The sequence below is a fragment of the Oenanthe melanoleuca genome, chromosome 3 (genome assembly GCF_029582105.1).
Source record: "Oenanthe melanoleuca isolate GR-GAL-2019-014 chromosome 3, OMel1.0, whole genome shotgun sequence".
Taxonomy (NCBI): Eukaryota; Metazoa; Chordata; class Aves; order Passeriformes; family Muscicapidae; genus Oenanthe; species Oenanthe melanoleuca.
Window position 1 is genome coordinate 98835828 of NC_079336.1, and position 24942 is coordinate 98860769.

The following is a 24942-nucleotide window of genomic DNA, read 5'->3' on the forward strand; positions in this document are numbered from 1 at the left end:
GCAGCAGAGCCCTTCCACCTCCTCTCACTTCCAGAGGGAACTGCCTCACTGCAGGAGCCTTGCAGGGCACCAGGCACAGTTTTCTGCCACAAACTCTGCTTAACTTGGGAGTGTAATGAGAAACTGGATTTACAAACTCTGGCTAAGATTCTGAGATCTGCCTGCAGATTTCTATTGCACAAATACAACAAAGACTTTGACAGCCTTCCTGGTTTTCCCTACATTTCACAAGGAACCCCTCCCCCAACTCCACAGCAACTCAAAGGACTTTACAAAGCACTAAGTAAAGGGATTTACTGCAGGATAAATGCAAGTTTTTTCAAGAAGATTAAGCAAATTGAAAAGGAAGGGGACCACATACTGCACTGGGTAAAGGAAACACCAGTTTCAAAAACAAAGAAAGGCGATTAGAACTTGAAAGGAAAGTATATAATTCTCCCAGAACAAAGCTGAAGGGCTCTCAGCCACTTCTTTTGTTTTGGAGTGGTTTTTTTTGGTGTGTTTTACTGGGGTTTTATTTCTGTTAAATTTTGTTTAATTTATTGCTATTCTTCACAGTCAGTTGCACTCTGCCACTCTCAATAAATCCCATTAAATTCTACTCAAGCTGTTATACAGCACCGCTCACTCTGGGCAGAGTAATTTGCAAACCTCCTTTCAGTAATTCCCATCACTAAAAGCAGCAACTTTCAAATCCAGGGGCTGGAACAAGTGCCCACCTTCCCAGTAACCCAAGGGCATCACTCAGTCCTCACCATTGCAGCAGAAAGTGGAACAAGAACTCCTGAGACAGGGAGCTGTGCACTAACCACCAACAGAAAACCAACTCCAAACCAGGCTGGGACAATCCAGCCCAGAGCCAGAGGGACACACACATCAGTGACACACCCCCCCATACCCACACTGGAGCATGGCTTGTTTTTTTGGATTCCTGCTGTGAGAGGCACCAGGTGGAGCTGGAAGAGGGAGCTGAAGGCAGCCACAGCTTCTTTCTGCTTTCCATTTGTGTTACTGCATCAAGTCATCCTTCCCAGTTACCTACACTGCAGTCAGCACTCGATACCCAGCCTGTGCCCAACACTCCCGAGAGCAAACCACAGCTGGTTATTGCCCACCACTGCTCACTGCAGGGAGCAGCAGGCCCTGCCACCCTGGGCCAGCAGCAGTGTCCTGCCAGGGGCACACTCACCTTGAGGGAATCCACCAGGTCATCGACGAGGAAGAGGCGCCGCAGCTCGCGGACGGTGCCGTTGACGTGGCCCAGCACCACGTTGCTGTACTTCTGGATGAGCTCCTCGGACACGGCCACATCCGAGTCCAGGTAAGCCCTGCAGGAGCAGCCAGGACAGCTGAGTGTAACAGTGCTGCAAACCTCAGCTAAGGGTTAGATACAGTGTCAACAGAACCTCCTGCGTGTGCTACAGAGAAACAAACATTGCGTGTGCGGCAGCCTGGAAGGACAGAGCAGAACTAACCCAAGTCACTCTCACTGCTATTTACTCAGTCACCTGCATCAGGCAAAAAAGGTGGGCAGGCTAAGAATTAAAAAAAAAAAAAAATTCCACAAAAGCAATATATCAATTTCTACGCCTGGAAGGAGGTGGAGTTCTCCCCTGGTAATGTCAGTTACCATTAAGCTGTAACATGCTATGGCACAGCAAAATGAGCTACATTTGTCATTTGCTAGAAAAAATTCTTACAGCTAGTGAGAGCAGTTCTTTTACATAAAGATACCTATCTGGTTAAATGTCCTTTCCACTTGACTGTCACTTATCTGCAGCTGCAGTGGCTATGGCAATTTGGAGTCTTTAAACAAAGTATAAATTATTTATCTAATGTGCTGTGTTGCTCCTTCTGCCTCCAGCATGCACATCTGTAACACAGAGCTCATTTTACAGTTGTTAAACTTTTCTTTAGGGGGATTCTGCTTTGGGGTGGTTTTGCTTGGGGATTTTTTAATCAGAAAACTGCACAATGCTCCCATGTATGTCATGTAAGGCAAAGCTAACGTGACCTTGTGGCAAGTCCAAGACAAATGAAAATACTTCAAATGGTAACTGCAATTTCAAGGCTGTATTCTGCCATCCATCCTTGGTTTTCATCTGTTCACCCTTCCCAGCTCATCCACAGGATAAATACTCAGTACCTGCATAAAAAATCCAATTCTTCTCAAATATTCTTCTTGTAGCAAAGCTATATAGAAAAAAGTAAGCAACCAGGTATGCTGGGTGAGAATGTCTAGAAGCTACTTAGGAATATCAGTATTTTTAGGAAAAAACTGCAGAAACAGCACAAGTAGAATAAGTTCTGCTTGTTCTTGCTAAGAAAACACTTGAAATTGTTGTTTGGATAATGAGAAGCAAACAAGATTTCAGCTGGGAATATTAACTCTAACAGGGGGGGTGTTTTTCCCCAGAATTTTGTCCCAGACTGGCTTCCACTAGAAAAGGAGGCACTGCACATGGTCTGGGAGGAACATGCAGAAACATTTTGCTTTGCCTTTCAGGAGATGGGAAGAAGGGAATGCCACAAAATTAGTAAAAGGGCTGTAGACAGAGGGGCAAACAGAACTTTCTGAAGGCTGCAAGAGGACACTGAGCCACTTCACCCACTAATAACAGGAGAAGCAAGGCTGGGCAGAGGGGGACAGGACTGGCAGGGAACAGCAAACACAGCCTCCTAACAAGTCCTCCAACACAGATTAATAAGGTTTTATTTCTCTTAAGAGGCAGCTCTGCAGCAGTAAGTATCTGGACCCTGACACTGACCTTGCAAGTAGGGAGCACAGCTACATTGCTGAACATTAGAACACAAGTTTTAAGACCTTAAAAGTTTCAAAAAGATTTAAACCCTGCTACATTTATTCTGGCTTTTCCATCCCTTGCACCAAGCCCTCAGTTCCATTTTCTGTATTTACTGTATGACTCCTGAGAAAATGTGAAAGTGGGGAACACATTTTTCATTGCAGAGTGTATTCACATTATTATGCAACACCTTGCAGCATGTGACACCCGTTGCTTCTGGCACCAGCACTACTGCTCTCCAAAACAACACAATTTTGCTTAATTAAAAGAAAAAGCTCACCTGAAGGGGTGGCCCTCATCAGACTTCTGGATGGCCTGGATGACTCCCTTGTATATCCTAAAGCTGATGGTGACAGAGAGCAGGGCCAGGGCGATGTAGGCTGTGACACTCACGATGCTGAACACTGTTAGTGAGAGCAGCAGGAACAAGCTGGCTCCAAACACCACCCCGGTCTTCTTAATGTCTCGCCAGTAAAGCAGGTCAACAACTACAATTGAAAAGAGGTAGGAAATTAGAACAAGGCTCCTTTGGCATTCATATCAAGGCAGTTATTTTTCATTATTCACTCTGTCTGCTGAGAATCACCAAGAGCAGAACTTGTGAACCCCTGTCAAATCAGAGCTGAAATTTAGTACTGGTTCTGCTCTGGACTTCAGATTATTGGGATTACTGCTATTAGGATTACCCCAGATGCATTGTTCAAATTTTATAACAATGCTGCCCTTAAGCAATGTCAGAATTCATCTCTTCAGCTACTGTGCTGTGTTCTGCACCAGAACCACAGCAGTTTGTGCTTCATTTCCTCTCATTGTCGGGCATTTTGTGCAGGTCACTCCCTGGAGAGGTTGATTCCAATTCCCTGTGAGGACAGATAACAAGACACCGACAGATCTCTAAACCTTTATATCTTTCCAAGCCTGGTAGAGGCAAAGGCACTGCTCAAAGGCTCATTAACAGTTCATTTTGTTTTCTTTTGATGGAAGCATTCCCATGGGAGTTTCTAATGTTGATTATGGGTGACAGACTGAGCCATCAAGAGGGAATACTCTCCCTGAAATGTCAGTCCAGGCTAAATCTGCTGTGCTCCAATGCAGAAGACTTCATTTGCAAACCAAGTTTAGTTTTCCTTAAGTAACCCTCATTAGAGAACACAATATTATACCATTTTTAGCATCACTGTTCAGAGTAAAGCACACCCCTGCACAAGGCATAGGTAGTGGCTTCACACACCCACTGCAGATCTGTTTGGTAACAGCAATAACCTACTAAAGACAGTTCAAGATGAATTACAGAAACACATTACTATTGCACTGCACGTTTAGAAATCCTGCCTCATCCTAAACATCACCAAAATTAACTGTAAAACAGTGTATCACAGCTTGGAACAGATTCTTTGGATGACTGTAAAAGCATTTTAAAAAATAGAATTTATCTATTATTTCTTGCAGGATGAAAGAAAACATGCACCAATATTCAATACTTAGGTAGCCTCTGTAGGGCAAAGTGTGTGCAACCCTTCTGTAGGTACAACATGCCAAAGCCCCTGGGGTGTTTTCCCAGATTTTCATGAGCTGAAGTTCTTTCCAGTTATTCCAACATGGAAACTATACTGCATAGCAGGAAAGATGAAAACCAGAAACTTAAACCCACCCTAATGCAAAGTATCTAACCCCAATATTTAATTCACATTTCAGCAGTTTCCTGCAGCCCCACAGACAGAGCCAGGTTACAGCTGCACCAACACCTCCAATTTATCACAGACCACAAGTGCTGTGCAAAGAACAGCCTCACCCCTCCATCCCACTCCTTTCTTCCAGCCTGGTGCCTGTGCTGTGCCAAAGCCATCCCAGAAAGCCGGGAGCCAGCCAGATCAGGGCCTGGAGCTGCCACCATGTGACTGCACAAACATATGGGGGCAGAGATAGAGCAGCACTGCCCCGAGGCCACGCTCCTGCTCTCCCAGCACCTCCAATCCAAACTCCTCCTCCCGCTGCAGCCCGGGCTCCAAGCAACACAACTCTTCCTCAATATTTGTAAAAATCAAACAAAAAAAATCAAATCATCGTTGATCTGCTTTTGTACGGGTTGCAGTCCCAAAATTTTATTTTTCTTTGGGTCCTTCCTTTGCTTCCAGACATGAAACAATCTATTATTGTCTCTGCACACCCTGCATCAAACATCAAAAAAATTGTGTGATTGACCTAAGAATCCTTGTAAACCTCAACTGAGCTGCAAGGAGCCTCAACAACCTGAATGAGATCTTCACAACCAGTCTTGCCAAAAGCAGTTGGTAGATTTTGTGCTCTTAAATCATGTAAGGCATCTTTAAAGAAAAAACCTTCTTTTTTTTTTTCTGGAGCATTTGCTGCAAGCACTGAAACCATGTTTATTTTTAAATGCTGCAATTTGAGCATCCATGCACTCGAATCTGGTGCTGCCCCTGTATCAGGTGACACATTCAGTACGAGCCCTGCTGCTCTGCCTGCAGACAGCATTTCTGTAAGTGAGCTGCTCCCTCCTCCCTGCACAGCTTTAAAGCTGTGGGTCCTTCCTGCTCCATAGGAAATCACTTATTCCATGCAATAATGCATTATTCCAGTTATAAGGAATGTAAAGAGAGTAATTCATCTGCATGACAGCTCCAGAATGCCAGAAACAAAGGTACATTGCTGGAATTAAAGCACACAGCAAAAGCCAAATGGCCTTTAGCGACCCATCAAGCCTTTTGTTCTCGGTAATCAATAAGAAAAATCCACGCCAGGAGCTCTTGGACCAGAGTTCAGCTGCACATAAAACATTTTTCCTCATTCCATCTCCACTCCTTTACGAGCGTAGGCTTAATGACATACGGATCTGGTTTCATCGTAAATTCCTCAAGGGAAATTCGATGTTTAAGTCACTGACAAACTGCTCTGTAATTCTGCAGTCCAAGAAAGCAGATGAAGCCACTGATTTGTATTCTCTAATTGATCAGAAACAAATCATTTACATTTATTTTGAAAGTAAAAGATTAAAAGCAGCTTTCTGGCTTTAACTTACAAGCAAGATATTCACAGCAGATCAAAAATAAAACCAGAAAAAACAAAAACCCCAAACCAATTTTCAGCAACAGCCCTGCAACACCTTTCCTTATGGAAACCGTTCTGAGCTGCATTTTATACAATATGAAGTCTAATAAAATAAATAATATTAACGCACGTCTTGCTGGCCTATTCTAAAACAAGAACAGCTGCCTACATTTGGTAAGCACGAACTGTCACTTGGCACGTCTAAAAATAGTCCTGTACCATCCGTGCCTTACATGCACAACTCATCCAGTTACATTTTGCTTTTAAAGCAAGTGCTGCGATAGCTTTGGCGCTTTATTCTTTAAAGCCTTTTCCTTTCAGATATTTAAGTTAAAACTGAGCAACTCATACCGGGTTTTGATGACAAAAACAAGCGGTCTGATATATTTAACCTGAAAATCCCCTTTTTAAAACCCCCTGAACCAAGCAACCCTGTATTGTTCGGGTTTTTTTTAGGAAGAGAAATTAAAAGCGAGGCTACGAGCGGGTAGAGCTCACAGAAAAGCAGGAAAAAGGGACTAACCCATTTTGGCATCCATCTTGAGCGCGCTGCGAGCAGCCGGCCCTGGCACGGCTCGGCTCCCGGCGCTTTCCACTTCCTGCCAGGGCGCTCCGAGGTCGGAGCTACGCAACCTCCGCCCGCTGCCATCCCCGAGCGGCGGCGGCCCCGCCTGCAGGCTGAGCCCTGGAGTGCGCTCACAGAGAGCGGCTCCCCTCCACCATCCATCCATCCATGCTGAGCCCTGGAGTGAGCTCACAGAGAGCGGCTCCCCTCCACCATCCATCCTCCACCATCCATCCAATGCTGAGCCCTGGAGTGAGCTCACAGAGAGCGGCTCCCCTCCATCATCCATCCTCCACCATCCATCCATGCTGAGCCCTGGAGCGCTCACAGAGAGCGGCTCCCCTCCACCATCCATCCTCCACCATCCATCCATGCTGAGCCCTGGAGTGCGCTCACAGAGAGCGGCTCCCCTCCACCGTCCATCCATGCTGAACCCTTGGAGTGCAGCTCACAGAGAGCGGCTCCCCTCCACCATCCATCCATGCTGAGCCCTTGGAGTGCGCTCACAAAGAGCAGCTCCTCTCCATCCATCCATGCTGAACCCTTGGAGTGCAGCTCACAGAGAGCAGCTCCCCTCCACCATCCATCCATGCTGAGCCCTTGGAGTGCAGCTCACAGAGAGCAGCTCCCCTCCACCATCCATCCATGCTGAGCCCTTGGAGTGCGCTCACAAAGAGCAGCTCCCCTCCATCCATCCATCCATCCATGCAGGATTTAGAGCCCGACAAACCCGCGCTTCAGCGCCACAGAAAGGCTGCTTGTGTCAAAGGGGAGGGGAGAGGGGGAAACACTGGGCGATTTACAGGGCTGCTACAGTGGAGCCTTTCTGCCATGGGAAAGGTAGGCACGGCTCCTTTATATTCTCAGCCTTTTGTGGCTCCATTAGCGTTGTGCCAATGGGGAAGTGGGACAGCAGCGCTGAGAACGGGCAGCTTTCAGCACGGCTGCGGTGCAGTGTCCCGTCTGTCACCGAGCAGGAAAAGCTGCTGGGGACAAAACCCACAGCCACAAATGGCTCTGCATGCCTGCTGAGAGGCCTTTTCCACTTACACATAACCAACTTCGTATTCACTCATGATGTGGTCTTCAGGGTTTCTAGTGATCTCTGCAGAGAACCCAAGTGCTGACCCTGCAGTTCCACTGACCCCCAGGAGAAGCCACCAACCATCCAGTGGTTGGTGTGTCGAGCACCACCACAGACTGGGGGTGTGACATTTTCAAGGCTTCCTGCATCAGGATGATTATTCAAAATCCTGCTTGATATCCTAACCAGGAGCAGAGACTGGGTCACAAAATTGCAGCCTCCATTTGCCCTCATCAGACACATCAGATGCCTGCTCAGTCCTTGACCATCTCCTTGCAAGCCAGGAACAGCCACCAGCCCCTGGCTGGAGAAACTGGGTGGTGACAGCAGGACTGCAAGTGGTGCCAAGCACGTGGGGCTGCCACCAACAGAGCTGTCCCTGTCCCAGGGACAGGCATCCCTGTGGAGCAGCACATCCGCGGGAGGATGGGCAGGCGGCTCCCCTGCGTGCCAGAGGGCACCGAACAAGGCGGCGCCACGCACAGCTCGGGCTGGCACATCTGCACCACACCCCCAGCAAAAAAAGGGATACAGATTTCACAAGTGCAGGCTAGAACAACAACAAGGCAAGCACACCCAGAATAAAAAATTTTAAAAATCCCAAATACTACCTAATGAATCAAATAAACATTTTCCTTTCATTTCTAGTTGACCAGATACTCCTGCGTGTGTGCACAATGTGCCAACTGGGAAAACCATTCCAAAGCCCCAAAAATTAATGATAAAGGTTGCCTATGCAATCTTTGCTATCAGTTAGCTAAGTAAAACCAAAATTCAGAGAGATTTCTGCTCATTAATTAGAAAAGAATCCAGGAATAACCTGGAATTATAGCTGTGCTGTTCACTGTACCATCATATCGGTATTCAGCCATTAAAATCTGACAATTCCTTGAAATCATTTAAAAATAAATAAATAAATGTTATGTTCTAGTACCAATTACTCCATAGGGCCTATCTTCAAGAGCATTAAAATTAAAATCATGCTACCCCCAGGGTAGAACTATTTCATCCTATCTGTCTAGATGATCAATACCACAGGTATTAATCAATGCCACAGGTTGTACCACTTGCATTATGCTTGTTCCTCAATTAAAACACATTAACCAAATCTAAATTTAGGATTATATTCATTAGAAAGTAGTGTCTTAGCTGCAAAGTTCCATTATGAACCATACTTTTTGCTCTTCTCTGGTTTTAGATTTAATTATTTTTTTAAGCAATTTTTTAGCATGGAAAGAAGCATGTTGCAATATTTGCTTCTATATTTATTTTGGGGCTTGATGAATAGTGCAATCAGTCCCTGAACTTTACCCACCATTTTCCTTGCCACTGGAGCCTGACCTAAGGAAAGAAGAACGTGAAACACGGCGTCTTCATCTTGTTCTAAACAAAAAAAACAACTCTAAACCAGACTTCAACAGCAGCTGCAAAAGGAGAGGAACCAAGGTCTTCTGCTTCCCTGAAAACCTTCATTTCTGCTTCCATTTTCTTTTAGACCTGACCTCTGCTCAGGGAATGGGAATTCAGGGGTTTTAAACCAAAGCAGACTCCATTATTCTCAAGGCCTCAAATTCCAGGGTTGGAAATGTGCTTTCAGATCAGCACCTCCCCTGCTGGGCTGGTCGTAAAAGAAACCTGAAAATTAGGCCTGAACACAAAAAGGGAACTTGCCTTTCAATTGTTACCAAAAACCTTCTGACCTCACCCCCTTTTTTTTTACCCCTCTTTATTTCTTCCCATTCCCAAGAATTTCAGGCCTGACATATGAAGCCTTGATTTAAAATTATTTACACATCAACAACATATTACTAAACCCTGCATAATATTTTCTCCTAATATTTTACAGCCCTTTAATGAAAGATTAAGAATCTGATTTTGCAGAGGCAGTGTTTTCACCTTCTGGACCTTTTTTGCTATATATTTAGGTTCTAATAAAGCATTCTATGGATTTCAGAGAGCTAGCAATTTTGTTCAAGTGGAAAAAATATTAAAAACCCTAGATTTTGAATAATCATTTCCCCCCAAAAAAGAGGAAAACTTCACAAGCACCAAGGACGACAAGGCCCTTTAAAATATATTTAAGTATCCAGAGATGATTAAATTTCTTAAAGCTTGTCCTTTTGGTAAAGTATGAAGATTACTTATTCAAATAAGGCTTAAACTCTAACACACTGAGCACTAATGTAATGATCCACAGAGATTTACACCGGAGATCTCCCATTGGTGCTTACAGGAACAAAGGTCAGCACCACACTAATTTAAGGTTAGCTACTTATTTACCTAAAACAATTTGATATTATGGCTGTAAATTCTGAAAACTCAGACACACTTTTACGTAAAATTCGAAGAATTATGAAAGATTCAAAGCAAACAGGATTAAGGGTAGATTTCAAACAGATTTTTAGAGAAAATACCCCCAAACCCTGCTGTACCCTGCAGGCAGTCTCTCCTCTTAAAAATATTAAAACACGACCTGCAGGTTACATGGGGGTTTTCAGTTAATGGTTAGCATTGTTAGATTATTAATAATCTCGAAATTTCCAAGGACCACGGGCTGAACTGGGACTACGCCGGTATCTGTGCCCTGCATACCAAAACAAGCCCTTCATTAATATGCTCTGTAGGACTGGGAAGGATCTGCAGTGTCACACGAGCCGTTTCACCTACATAAAGTATTCATTCTTCTGCATTGCTCCTATTTACCCATTTTAACCTGCAGCCTTTAGAATTCTGCACGTGGCACAAAGACTCCACATCTTCGGCTACAAATAGGAAATAAATACGTGCTACAGACCCCCTTAGCTGAAAACAACCCGCGGCACCTCAAAGGAATCAAATAAGGAAAAAAGGCGAAGGAATAAGAAGAATAAATACCCTTATCCTTCCAGCTGCTCGGCTGACTGTCCATCTCTCCAGCTGCGGGTCTCAGTTATGCATTCCAAGAGGGGCGAGCTGCGGGAGAAGCGCCCTGCAGCCCAGGGAGGGAAGCATGGGCTTCCCCGGGCTCCGCAGTGGTGCTGCACTGGTGCTGCAGGAGCGGGTCAGCTGACGGGGTGTGGAGCTGACGCAGTGCTGGCAGGCACGGCCCGGAGCGGAGCGCAGCGCTGCCGGGGAGCGGCTCCTCCCGGCTCCTCCCGGCCCCGCTGCCCAGCCCGGCCGTGCTAAGCGGCTTTTCGCCGCCCGGCTAAAAGTAGGCACCAGACGAGCTTTAAATAGCTCGCTTTTCAAACGGAGGTTCAAAGGCGTTTACAAACCTCCCAGATGTATGGCTTCCCCTCGGCTTTCTGTAAACTAATGTCTGCCTGCGGGAGGACTAACAGAGACGTCTTTGTAACGCTTCTGAAGGGAAACAGAAAAGAACCCTTTCTGTGCCTGGAACAAAAGCAGAGGCTCATGATGAACGCGATTAATCCTTTTGCTGGTATCTTTAGTCCTCAGGAGCTGCTCAGCCATATTTATTCCTCCTAAGGAAGGCTGCAGAAAAAGTTACTCAGCCTTTTACCCAACTCCTACAAGCAAACACCTTCCCCTTTTTTATTTTACATCAACATCATCTGTCTGCGGCTGCTGACCTGACAATTAACTGTTCCCTTCATTTAAATAAAAACAGGAACCCGACAGTTTACAGTGCCAACACATAGAAAGTAACATATGGAAAGTATTGCACAAACAGGAGAGGAGCGTGAACTACAACTCTGAATCTGAAAGAGAAGAGCTGTGGGAATCCTTTTGGCATTTTGTTTCCATCCCTGCTGAAAAAACCACAACTTCTTTTCCAGCTTGGAGTTGCTTCTTAAGATCTGGAGCTAACAACAGAAAGCTAAAATATTCCCAGGATTGCTCCAAAGCCTCTTAAAAATCTAATAAATAACTTTCTTAAGAACTAGAAAAGGGCATTTCCACATTTCCATGAAAATACTGTAAACCAGGAGGACTAGAAATCCCGAATCAGACCTTAAATAGACAGTTTCACTTTTCATTAGGACAATCTTACACTGAGAAAGATTACTACAAACAGACCCAAAAGCCCTGCTTTTGACTGCAACTGCTACGTAAATTTAAGGCCTCCTTTGACAGCAAGACCAGTTACATCTCTTTTTAACTTACAAAGATATGCATTTCAATTCCAATTCCAACAGGTAAACCCAAAATAGGAGGGAAGTAGGGAGTGCATATACAAACAGTGCAAGTGAATGTGAAGAGTTGCACTGTAACAAAAAAGAAGTATAAAACATGTCTGAGAATTTGCTTCTGTCTTCAGACTGAACTGGAAACCACCAAAACTTGTGAGTCTCCCTCCATATTTGCACTGTCACTAGATTTGCCAAAAACATCATGCTTCCAAAGGTCTTTCCTCTAATCATCAAATTTCTAAAGATACCAAATTAAAGCCTCTTCACTTCATATTTATATTTTTTATATCTTATACTTGAAATAGTGCATTTATGGAACTCTGTCTACCCAGAGGTTGTTGTGGCCACAGCAGCACCACCAGCCCTGTTTTTCCCATCTCCAGTGAGCCCTCAGTGCCCTCCAGGAGCTCCTCCCTGGCCTGCAGATCCTCCTCTTTCCTCTCTGTGTGCTCACTCTCACCACTCCATGAATGAAACCATCTCCCACTCCAGGCAAGAGGGGACCCTGCTCTGCACACAAACTGGGCACCAGCACTGCCACACTTGTGGAGCAGCTCTGTTTCCAGCAGGGACATTGCACACCTGCCTCTAGAACATGTCTGAACACCAAGGACAGAGGAGGTGGCATTATCAGGCCCCCCAGACAAGTCAGACACAATCAGTTCTGGACACGTGTCCTGGAACGCCCTGGGCTTCACTCACTCACTCCTCACACATTAAATCACCCTGAGCAGGGGCACTGGGAACAGCACTGCACCTCCCTCAGCATTTGGAACTCGGCCCAAATGCTCCATTTCTCCCCAATTCTGCCATTGAAGGAACTTCTCTCAGGCTTTGCTCTTTCAGCAGCCTCAGCAACACAAGTCTGCCTCTCAACAGGGGTCACAAGATCTCTCATGAAACACAGCAGGTCTGTGTCTTTCCTTCAGAAAAATTTATCTCCTTGGGTTTGGTTTTTTCCTCATTCCTCCTCCTCCACAAATTCTTTGCCCTCTGAAACTCTCCATTTACCTGGTACCATAAAAGATGACCTGAACAAGCAATGACTCTAAGATTACAATGAGATGAAATTAAATCAAGATCTTTTATGTTGAATTAAATGGAATTTTACCAATCTGCTTCTGGAAGCAACTCAGAGACATTCCAAGACCTTTTTTCTCCAGTAAAAAAACAATAAACAAAACCAAACACCTCCCATCTGCTGAGCAGCTCAATTTAACCCACTACAAACACAGAAAACAACAGAAATTCCCCAAATGGATACAGCTGGTATCAGGCAGAACTTCTAAGGTCCTTTAAGCTTCACAAAACTGCAATGATCTGGTTTCTGTTACAGGAAGTATTTGATTTCTGCCCCCACATTGTAGGGGGAAAAAGGAAAGATTCAGCATTAGTACCACCCTCTCAAAGCACATTTCCCACCTGGGCTTCACCTTGGTATTTGCCCCCTCAAGAAAATCCAGGAAATGTAAAAATATTATTAATTAGCTGCATTTCTGAGTGCCTGTAATGAAAGACCAGTTGGAGTTAATCAGAAGGGAATGTCTACAGAGCTGGTGGTCAAACCCAGCATGAAACAAGGGTGTTCTGGGAAACTGAGTGTTTGATGGTAAACATCTCAACATTACTTCCAAATATTATTGCAACACTCAGCATGGACACACTGAGGGATTTAAACTGCCAATTTCCATTTGAGTACATAACTTTGTTGTGGCCAGAGATTTTGAGTCTGTAATTCAGTCATATCAATAGTATAAAAACCTCCATATCCCACCAATCAAAACCAGGTTTGTGGAAAGCACAGGCTTGGGGAGGATTAATGCTCTGTATGAGAAGAAGGTCAGTGCAGCAGAAGGCTGAGCTATGTAATGTGTATATTTAGCTTTCACCTCTCAGACTCATTTCAGGAGCTGGGAATTTCTCCAAGGCTGGATGGATCCCTTCCTGCCGGGCTTGCTGGGGTTGCACTCGGTGACAAACACTAGGTGGCATTAAAGCCCTGTCACACAGGCTGGCCCTGATGCATGGCTCCCCATGCCTCTGCTCACACCTCCTGCCAGCAGCACCTGAACCCACAGGAACTGCCCTCTGAGGTCACACCTTACCAGCAGTGCAGTGATGGAGCTCAGAAACGTGTGTGTGAGGTTTGGCAAGGGTGACAGAGAAACAAGGCTATCTGCTTAAAGCCAAATACAGCAGCTCCTGAGAAATAGAAACTTGGGGGTGGAGGGGGAAAAAAAAAAATCACTGTATTCAAGACAGCAAAAATTGCTGGTGTTGTAGGGGTGTGTTTGCCCTTAAAATTGTTCCAGTTGTTACCTACAGTTCAGAATTTGTTTGGGTTTGCGGTTTTGTGCTTTTATGTATTTCTTAAATCTGTCCAGATTACCCAAAGGTGTGCAGGCACCATTTAACAAACCTCCTTCTACCCAGGAGGCTCTTGAAAGCTTTACATTTGCTTCAGTGGAACGAGGAAGTTTAAAAAGTACTGGCAACCTTTTCAGAATCCCTATTAGCTCCCTGCAGCCCACTGGGGCTGTGGGAAGTTATAACACACTGGCATTTAGGTTAGCTTCCAAAAAATAGCACTGTTAAGTAAGCATTCCACAACCTTGGATTTAAGTGCACCAGTAAGGCAGCTCAGATTAAAGCTTTAACAAGCATCAGTCACACCATCACACCAGCTGAATTCCACAAGTCTTAAGACACAGCGAAATCTATTTCAGTTCCACTGATGGGTAGGAAAAAAACCCCAAAGAACAAAGGTGGACTCAGAAAGCCAAACACATGCACAGATGCACTTGGCCTTGTGATGAACAATCCCTCCTTGTTAGTTCTTCAATCATACTCTGAAATTGTGCCTAAGCAGAGTGGCATTTAAAGCAGACAACTGATGTTGTTTGTGGCTTGTCTCAGAAGTCCAGCTCTGTATTTTGCAACACAGCAGAGTGTGGAGAAAAATCCAGAAAAAAGGGCCCATTTTTTGAGTTGGTATTATCTATTTAGCTTTAAGCAAGTGTTCCTCTAGTGTAAAGCAAAATATTTTCTTCCCAAACAACACAGCATGTCAAAAATGAGAACTGCAGCTGCTCTCCAGAGTGAACACAGCACTGAGAGGCTGCAGCTCCCCAGCCCAGCTCACAGCACAGATCTGGCCCTGTCCTGCATTGGGCCATGGAGGGGAGAGCAGGACACTGTTCAACTCCTCCCCTCCTCTCTGGCAGCTGGGTCTGTGCAGCTTCCCAGGGATGGAAGAGCAGCACTGTGTCCTCCTCAGACCCATAGTGAGGGGCTGCCTTCCCCAGGCAGGGACCTGCCACATCTATGCAATGATTAAAGACCCTCTGCAAAGGTCTCCCTTAAAAAAAAAAAAAAAAACAAACCCTAACACAAAAGCTCTTCTATTAAGTAGTGTTTTACTTTGTTGTCTTTTTTTTTTTAAGTAGTCTGAGCTGTAAGCAATTAACCCCTTGACATGAAGTCCAAGACACACAGCTGCTCTCTAGACAGTTCTATCTGCTGGAAGCCTGAGAAGCCTTCACAGAACACACAGAGTTTTAGCAGTGCAGGTTATCAATGAAGTTTTACCCCAAGGGAAAAGCAAAACTCTCCTTTCTGCCTTACCTGTATGTACAGAGGAGGTGAGATAGGAGAAATTGCAAAGGTAAATATAAAAAAACAAAATCCATCTTTACCTTATTTCCCAAACCACCTGCTATTCCCTTCCAGCTCAGGGTATTCTGTAATCCTATTTTATGAACTGTAGGCTGCAGCTACTGCATAAATACAGTACTGCTGCTGAGTCAAACTAACTCCTGCTTTTCTATTTAGAGCACTGTGCTTTCTGCAGAAGCTGCTTTTTTTTTGTGTGATTGCTTCTGGCCAAAGCTTAAGTAGCAGCAGAGTGCTGCAATATCAAAAAGCAAAGTAGTCTACAAAAAGCTGGAAATTCATGAGGTGTTCAGTTCAGAGAAAAGAATACAACTTCTTGCTACTGTAGCTGCACATTTCTGTAAGAAAAATTAAGTATACTGAAGTGCAAGCCCCACCTAAAAAAAGAAACAGAAATTAGTACCTGTGCTGTGCATAAACCAATTTTAGTGTTTGCAGAACACTCAACTTCTTAATGACCACTTTTCCTGCATTTTAAGCTCCCTCATGTTCCCCACTTGGTTTAAACCACTGGCCTTGATCTAACACAGGCTGAAGATGCACAGGCTCTTTTCCAGATTCCAGGCACATACAGGAGGAGCAGGGGTATTTTCCTGAGTTTTACAGTCTGATGTGTGAACTGTTAATGAAAAGGAAGAAATGCCTCTTCAAACCATGTGCACACAGCACAACAACATCCCAGATTCAGAGTTTGGGAGGCCACCCCATGCCCAGCCTGTGGACAGCCATGGAGGGGCCTGCAGGGAGCAGTCACTCATTTCTGCACCAACAGACCACGAGCAGCAGAGCTGGAGGAGAAACTGGAGATGCTGAGTCCATCCCTGATAAACAGAAAAAAGGTACTAAAGCAATCAGAATATGAAAAAGATACGAGAGCAGGCACTGACATTTTCTGTTACCTTTAGCCTACAGAGAAGTTTACAGAAAAAGATCTTTAAAAAGTCAAGGCATGCTTAAGTTTAGCTAAAGAATTATGCAGGTCAGCAAACTGCAAGACAGATTACCTGAAGACTTATTCAGCTTTGCTGAAAATACAGCAGTAGGTTTTTTCTTTTCTTTAACAGAAGCAGCTTCTTTCTCAGCTTCCTTCTCAAAAGCTCCTGGTTTTACTACACTGACTATCTCTTTTCCAGCAGATAAAGGTGAGGTATCTGTGGCTGGTAAGGACATGGTGGATACTTCAGGCACTTCTCTGTCCACAGCCTCCAAAGACTTTTTCAAGGCATTGGTATCTTCCTCAGCTTTTACTTCTACATTCTTCACAGACAGATCACAGGGCAGCTCTGGAAAAGGTAACTGCCTCTTCTCCCCCTGGATCACCTTACTGATGTCTTCACCTTCATCTTTGTGCATCTTTTCTGGGTCAGCGGCTTCTGTCACAAATTCAGGAACAGTTTTAGGATGACTTAGCATCACAAAGTCGTCTTCTACTGAGACTGGGGAAGACTCCATGGGTGAGAGAGCTTTGTCATCTCCTGGTTTTGGTTCCATAGCAACAGATACATCAGCTGAATAAGCCAAAGCATCCAGCTCTTCCATTTGAAGAGGAATCTTATCTGCCTTGGCTATTTTTGCAGGTATTGGCTCAGATGGTAGAGCAGCAACAATTTTGGAAGAGTCCAGCTCAGGTTGGAATGACTCCAGATAAGGCTTGCCTGTAGCAGCTACTGAATCCACCAGTCCTTCCTCATGTTCTTCATCAGTTGCAATGCTCTCAGTGGATTTACTTTTTGAGAGGAGAGATGGATCTTCACTTGCATCCTCAGCAAAGTCAGATATCATCTGGCTATTAAACAGGCCAGCTTTTCCAAACTGTGGAGACAGGGTTCCATCTAGTTCCTTGTCTTCAGGCACATCCTGAGAAATGCTTTCTGTTCCTGGCATCTTTGAATATTCTGGGAAAGATGGAGAAGGAGATTCACCAGAGACCTTAGTTCCCTTAATTAAGTCACATGCAATAGATATATAAGGAGTCTCCAGATCTTCAGGAGTGCTGCTGCTCTCACCATCAGGTTGTTTAAATGCCAATGTCTCCTTTGCTTCCTGGGCCTGTGTCAGCGGTGCATTCACTGCCTCTTGGTACACAGGAGGTTTCTCAGCCTCTTTTACATTCTCATACTTGGCAGTGGGCATAAATGTTTCTAGTGGGGAAGCTTCCAGCTGCACAGCAGCCGCCTCTGGCCCAGCAGTGCCGGTGCTCAGCGGGGCCTCCATGACGATATCAGGCAATATGGGGGATGGAGCAGCCTCAGAGCCTTCGAAGGAGGGGCAGATCTGTGCCACGGGTTTCAGTGGCTCCTGTGCTGCCTCAGAGGTCTGCACTAGGTCAATCTTGCTTTCATAGGCCAGCTTAGTGCAGGCTGCATCGTGCATCTCGTACGCCTCCTGCACCAGGTCGGGGGTGAGCCCCTCGGGCATGTTTGTGCTGCTGTCAGGTGGCACTGGGGGCACCCCCTGTGCTTTAGCAGGGTCAGCTCCCTGCCCTTCCTGCCCAGCTGCTCCTGCAGCAAAATTACCTTGTTCTGGGCCTGTCTGAGCTTGCAGCTCTGCAATTTTCTTCTCATCGTCGGTTCTATTTTCCGAAATGCCTTCCTCTAGTGGAGAAAGAGATTTGCCTTTGCTACCACCAGGGCTTGGGGAGGAGTCAAATTTAGTACAAGTGATGTAAGTCTGTGAAGGTTCTTTTACAGCTTCTGGGGTGCTTGGGAAGGAGGGCTCTTCAGCACTGCCTTCACTCTCTCTTTCGTAATCCTTCTGCACATTCAGCTTACCCACACCATATCTGTCATCCAAACTGCTCTCCAGCTTGGCCTCTACCTTACTTCCAACATCCTCTCTCATGCTGCTCAGTCCATGACTAGCACCTTTGACTTCCCATATTGGCTCGAATGGTTTGAAGTCTGCATATTCTTCCTTCCTAAGAGGGTCTTCTTTCAGCACCCCTTCTTCACCATGATCACCAGCTCCTCTGTACTTGTCTCTGTTGTAGAAAAGATCTTCCTTGTTTCTTTCAAATAGATCTCGGGGAGATTCTGGAGACATTTTCAGCTGCTGTTCAGGCGTTTTCTCCAGGTTAGGTAATTCTTTAGGGCCCTCTTGCTGTGTTTTTTCTTTAGCTGGAGATAAAATGGCAGCTTCTTCTTTAGCAAATGGGGGTTGTGAATATGTCATCTCTGAAATGTCTTTATCATTTCCCTCCTCAAGAAAAGGGTTTCTGGCATTTTTCACAGGTTCTTTATAAACCTCACTGGAGCTCTCTTTGTAAGTGCCTCTTGCAGAAAATCCATCTGAGAGGGTACCAAAGGCTGCATGCTCTTTAAAGGGATCGGCTGAGAGAGGAGAGAAGGAGGGAAGAGAAGGAGCAGGATCAAGCGGGACTGCAGTAAAATCCTCTTGCCCAAGCGATTTAGTGCTACCTGGCTGCTCCTGCAAGTCCATAACTTCTGTGGCCATGGATAGAAAGGAAAGTTAGAGAATGCAAGGGCACTCAAAGTCAGTGCAAACTTTCAACAGGTTCACATGAGTTTAGCTACTAAAAGGCTCTTCCAAGGTCTAGCATGGATACTATGAGCCATTAATACACAGTATCACTTAAAGCTGTTCTACTTCACTTCTAGGAGAGAAGTGAGCAAGAGGCTCAAGAAGCAGCAACTTTATGCAGTGCAAAGATCTCAGTAAAGCTGAAGATGCCAGACAAGTACAGGGGGCAATATTAACAAAGCCAGAACAGGAGGGTGGCAAGGGGAGACAGAGAGAGGGGGTGTGTGGATGGTTGGGCATAAACATATTGCACAGACCTGTGCCAAAGTCTTTTTTTAAATGGGAATTTGTGGATGGTATACCTAATAAAACCACTAAATCAACACTACAGGTGCAAATTTTATTTTTTTTAAATACTGCAGAAAGTTACTGTAGATTAAATCTTCCTGCTAAATCAGTAAAGCAACTATGCTCTGATGTGTTAACCTGTTAACAGTATCAACTTCTCTCCTGCATCAAGGGTCCAAGAATTCACAGATGGCTGTATCTTGTTTATCAAACAGTTTACCACGTAAACAAATGAATGTGTATTAAAATCTGGAATAGATCAACCGAAAAGTCAACACTGAAAAATCTGACAGAGGCTATTCTTGGACCCATGCTGACTTTTAGTAGGAGCAGACTAGTGGGAAAGGGTTAATGAGGTCAGAAAGGCAGGAGGTACTCAGACAAAGGGGAGCAGAAAGAACTTGCCTGCAGAGGAGTGCATCAGAGGCGCAGATGTAGCAGGAAGAGCAAAAAGGGTCTCATCTGAAAAACAAACAGATAACCTCAGCAGAAGGAAGGGCCAGGCTGAAGAGGGGAGAAAGCACATGAGGAGTCAGTTCCCAGTAATCCCAAGAGAGCCACAGCCAACACCCAAGAGAACCAGGGAGCAGCACCATCAGAGCCAGGAGATTGGGAGAGCCCACACCCAGATTTCCCCATTCACAATGGGATCTTTACTGAGGGATCTCCACCCTCCAAGCCAGTGACCAACCCTAGGGTGAGACACACCCTGGCAGCTACTCTTATGTTCATTCCTGACCTTGCACACCACTGGGCAGCTACACCTGCCATTGCCAGTGGCACACTGTCCCTACTCAGCTCTCCCCACACCCCACCCCTGTGTGAGAGCAGCCCAACAAACTCAGCTGAACACTGGTGAAAGTTCAAATGACTAAAGCAAGCTCTGAAACACCCACAGCCACAGCACTCCTCAGGCACAGCCATTCTGGGCCATGCATCTGCTTTGTGTCTTTTCTCTTCTCCTTTTGGTAGTATACAGATGAGCCCCCAGAGGAAGCTTTTATTTTTAAAGGCTTTTTTGGCATGATCCAAGGAGTGTCTTCAGCTTTGCTGAGCTTGCTTTAAACCCAGTATCTCCCAAGACAAACCCAGTTCTCCAATTTCCACTCAAAGCTGCAGTACCAGCCATCATGAGGAAAGAAGCAAAGCAAAACTAGTCCTTCTCTGGATTTCTGTGTCAGCATCAGTGTTTTTTCCCAGGTCCATCACGGCCTGTTGGCTTTACATTTACCATTTAGGTAAATTTATTTCATTCTGAGAAGGGCATAAAGTTTTCAAATTCAGGCTGTAAAAGAATATTTGCAATTTACATCAATTGCATTAGTAGAGCAAAAAAAGAAAATTATATTAAAGCGCTTACAATCACATTTTTATTCTCAGTACAGATACCAACAACCTTTAATTTTTCTATATGCCTAGACAAAATCAAGGAAAAGAGGCAGGGATATTTTTGCCTTTTTTTAAAAATCATAATTAAAGAAAAATAGAAGCAATTGATCTGAAAAGATGAAAGGCAAGAAGTGAGAAATATGGTAGTTGCAGCAGCACATAAATAATAACCCAGCCAGGCAAGGCATTAAGCTAAGCTGTGTTTTGGCACTAAGCTATGACTTGTGCAGAAGTGATGCCACTTGCAGACACTCACAACCTGCCTGGCTTATTCAAGTTAATTCCACCAGCAATGTTCCAAAAATCAAGTCTCCTCTCCTGCATTTCCTGTTACAATATACAGTCAGTTAAGTTTGTTTCACAGAACATTTAACTCTTCTTGCATTTTGTGGATTACAAGTGTCACCTGAAGACAACAGAAAACAGAGTAAGAAATAAAGCTGAGTGTAGGACTGGGTATTCAGGAGGGTCCTCAATTCCTGCTGGGCCAAAGAGATTTCTGCTCAGTTTTCTAAAAATTACATTTTCTGATTTAGGACCATATAGAGAGAAACCTCAATTCCAAATATAGAGCACATTAAAGCAGTGTCACAAAGCTTTTAAGGACGAAAACCACACTGGAGGACAAGTGATGTGTCTGTGACACAGAGTCACAGAACTGCTGGAAATGCAGGAGGAAGGGCAAACAAACACAGCAGAGTCCACTGGGAGGCAAGGAGGCGAAGGGGAAAACACTCAAGTCATCCCTGAAAGGTGCAGCTCCCTGCCTGTCCAAAGGCCAACTGCAATCTCTACCAAAAATTCCACATTTTAAATCTTTTGAACACCTTCCAGCTCCAGACAGAGAGATTTCAGTTTCTGGGCAAGGGCACTGGGTTTAAGAGCATGGGCTCTCATTTCTCAGTGTTTCCTTAAGACAGCACAATGCAAAAACTCCTTCTGAGGTCTGGCTTCCATTTACCCAACACAGAACCATAAAATTGCTCTGCCAGCCACTGAATTCCCAGGTTCTCTTAATGGAAGGATATTATGTCCACACCCAAACTTTATTTCCCACACATGGCTGGAGTGTGCAAAGAGATTACATAAAAGCAATGTTTCCTAACCAGCCAGCAGAACCACCCACTCTCCCTCCACCCACACCAGAAAGGCATTTTTCCTGCTGAAAGAAAAAGATACAAGGGCTTTTTCCTGCCCTTGTGGGGCCTGTGTAACACCTCCAGGCAAGCAGGGAAAATGGAGTAGGACAAGTCCCCATCAGCCCTGGTGCTGACTGAACCTCCACCCTCTGCAGAGTGCAATTGAAGTGACATGGTGAAAGGGATTTTTTCCAGCAGTGACACTGCTGAAGAACCCCCACCCCCCACGTGGAGGTAGAAACCTCTCAGAAACACAGCTCTGTGGGTAAGTAGGACACTTCTAGGATCCATCACCAGGGGTGGCTTCTCCCATTTGCATCTCAGTGGCAGAAATTAGGTGATAAAAACAAACACCCAGGCAAGCAACACAACAGAACCAAGTAAAAAAACCACCTGAATACATCAAGCAAAAGTTGATATTCAAAACACCTTAACTGACATACAAAGTGAGTTTCACTACAACAAAGCTTCACCCAAATGTATACAGAAAAATATCTAACTGATCTTCTTACAAATCATAACTAAAAACAAACAATAACTTTTTACAAATCATAACTTAAACTCCTTAAGATGAACTGCTCAGGTGGCACTTCCATCAGAAGACAGATTTTGTTTCATGAAACACAAAAGAATGAGACCTCAAAATGAACACAATCCCCATGAAAAGAGCCCTTACTCCAAATTTTTTCAGCCAAAAATCCATTATGATGCAAGTCAGTAAAGTATTTTCAGCATTGCAGCCAAGATAAAGGCTGACCTCTCATTTATGAGTGGTACCACTTTATATGAGTTACTGAAGCACTCCAATTGATGGCTTTTTAAGAGAACTTTAGAGACTCAGCCCAACTGCATTCCTGGTTTTTAACCAGAAACATTCTGTCAATTTTACCTTGGATTTCTGCAAATTAAATGTTCCCTAAAAACCCCCTAAAACAAAAAAAAAAAAAAAAAAAAACAAACAGCCCTGTTGCTTCTTTAATCAGCATGAAGTCTCATATTTCAAAACTGCATTATGATTTCAGCTAAAACATAACATCCCCCAACGAGAATCAGATTTCAGTTTTGTTTAAAAATAAAGAACCCTGACACCAGTGTGACAAAGACATGTAATTTTAAACCCTCATTTTAATTTTTGCTGATTTCCCACTAACTGCTGATGTTACAAGATGCTGACATTACCAGCATATAACTTAACATTTAAATACAAAATTTCAGATACAAAGTAGAGAAATAAACGAGATTTATTACACAACTAATGAAATGAAAGTTATTGCAAAGATTTCCAGAGAAAAATGTTTAAGTAGTAAACTGAAAATTCCAATAAAATCAATTAACGAGAAGACAGCTTTTTTCTTCCCACAAAACATACTTGCCAAAGGAAAGCAGAGGACTTCAGTCTAGTCAGAGAAAATAAGAACTGAGCCAGAACAATTCCTATCCCTCCTCACTGGATTTCTGGAAGTGAAGGACCCTTCCATCTGCTCCCAGGTGCCTCCTTCCAACCAGCAGCAGCAGGACTGTGCTCAAGTGCCTTTATTCTGCTGTCTGCTTATTTTTGTGCATGAGCTCAGCATTAACACAGACAAAGCCCACAGAAACACTGAACAAACTTCACCTGATGCCCAGTTTACCTTTGCCAGGAGGCAGTTTCAGCCTTCAGAACCACTTCCTAAATTAGTTTGCTGGAAAATGCATGCTAATCTTAAAACAAAATTTGCAAAAATTGACTATTTAAGAATCCATTTCACCTTTGCAAGCTCAGGAAATGAGCAAGATACCAAACTAACAGGCTAGGGACTACTTTTACTGTACAGACCTCCCACAGTGGGACATTGTGAAAGGCCTCTCCTGTTAATATAAATATTTAACAATAAAAGAAAACAGGGTAAAATTAATACTCCAAGGAATGGCATCTGTGACATGAGTCACACGTTGTGTAAAAGTTCCATTTGCAGCAACCCCTCTAGGGCAGATATGAAAGAGAAATTGTTCCTTCAATGCACCAAGTTGCTCATGAGCCCAAGTGGAGGCTGCCTCAGCAGCATTTCTCTCTCAAGCTGTTTAGCAACACATGTGGCCATTTAAAAGTTAATTATTTCAAGTTCTTGGATGCCTAGTTTCCTACTGCAATACAAAACAAGGGCACACAACTTCACAAGAATTTCCTGAGAAAAGCAGCTGCCTACACAAACTCCATTTAAATCATCTCCTGTTATGATGTGATTGTTCTAAATACAGGATTTCACCAAATATTTAAACTATTCAAGATTAAGAACATTGACTATTAATAGAACCTTTTCACATCATTAGATCAGGCTGCAGAGACACAGCAAATAATTAGTTTTTGTCATTTGGCTCTTTTTAGTTAAGGCCTAAGTTTTTAAAGAGAAGTTTCCAGTTTAGGAACCTATTTGGAAGTCTTGGGAGGAAAGCGTGCATGTGCTACAGAAGCTGGGAGTTGTTGGAGATTTAAGAGGGGAAGAGGAGCTGCATTTTGGACATCCTGAGGGCATCACAGCTGGGATCACAGAAGGAGCCAGGATCTCTGATCATTAACAAGCCCAGCTGTAGGTCATTTCAGGCCTTCATGGCAATTACAGCTAAGGGGAGCCATGCATCACCTGCAGAGAGAGTTGTACTGCACCACTTGAAATGCATGAAGAAAACAAGTCCAAAATGAGCATTTTAAATTGTCTGTTTCTGCAAACAGGTCTCCAGCAAACAACATTTTCTTGTCCAAGCAGAAATCTATAACCAAACCAGTTTAGGCAAGTTTTTTTCAGTATCATCTTTACATGGTCCAAATCCACAGCTTCTCCTCTTTTAAAAAGCTCCACTTGAGACAAGCTGCCCAGCAACAGAGACTGTGCAGCACAGGGACAGAGGTGAGGGGTGTGCCACTTCTGCTCCTTTAAATCAGGTGTTTGGTGAAAACAAAGGCAGCTCCACTCCCCTGCAATACCCAAGTGCCAACCAAAGCACCAACAGAGGGACACGAGGCAGGGACACCAATCGTGGCTCTCGCACAACATTCCATGTTACAATTCCTAGGCTGCCAAATTAAGAGCCCACCACGAGGGTGTTTTTAAAAGGCCATTCAATACTTCAGACACAGCTGCCACTCTCACCTCACTGCTGAAACCACTTTGATCAGCAATACCAGGACATGATCCAAAGCATTTCAGAGTTCTGTAATGCCACTTTCTGTTAAAAGTCCCTCATCCACTGAGCATCACCCCAGCCCCTCAGAGCAGGGACA

General features: G+C 44.4%; 1 protein-coding gene across 6 annotated transcripts in view; it reads right to left on the reverse strand.

Annotated features, from left to right (window-relative positions):
• The window catches only part of RTN4 (reticulon 4), a 40868-nt gene that overhangs the window by 6900 nt on the left and 9026 nt on the right, over positions 1–24942 (reverse strand). For 2 of the 6 annotated variants that reach the window (XM_056488044.1, XM_056488043.1), the window contains 4 exons: positions 19561–19617; positions 16332–18770; positions 3085–3292; positions 1190–1328 (listed from right to left, as the gene is read on the reverse strand). In XM_056488044.1, coding sequence (XP_056344019.1) covers positions 1190–1328; positions 3085–3292; positions 16332–18770; positions 19561–19617 — 2843 coding nt within the window. Of the gene's footprint in view, positions 1–1189; positions 1329–3084; positions 3293–6396; positions 6572–10396; positions 10822–16331; positions 18771–19560; positions 19618–24942 lie in introns of those variants that run through there. The other 4 variants (XM_056488039.1, XM_056488038.1, XM_056488040.1 and 1 more) reach the window with 3 other exon arrangements.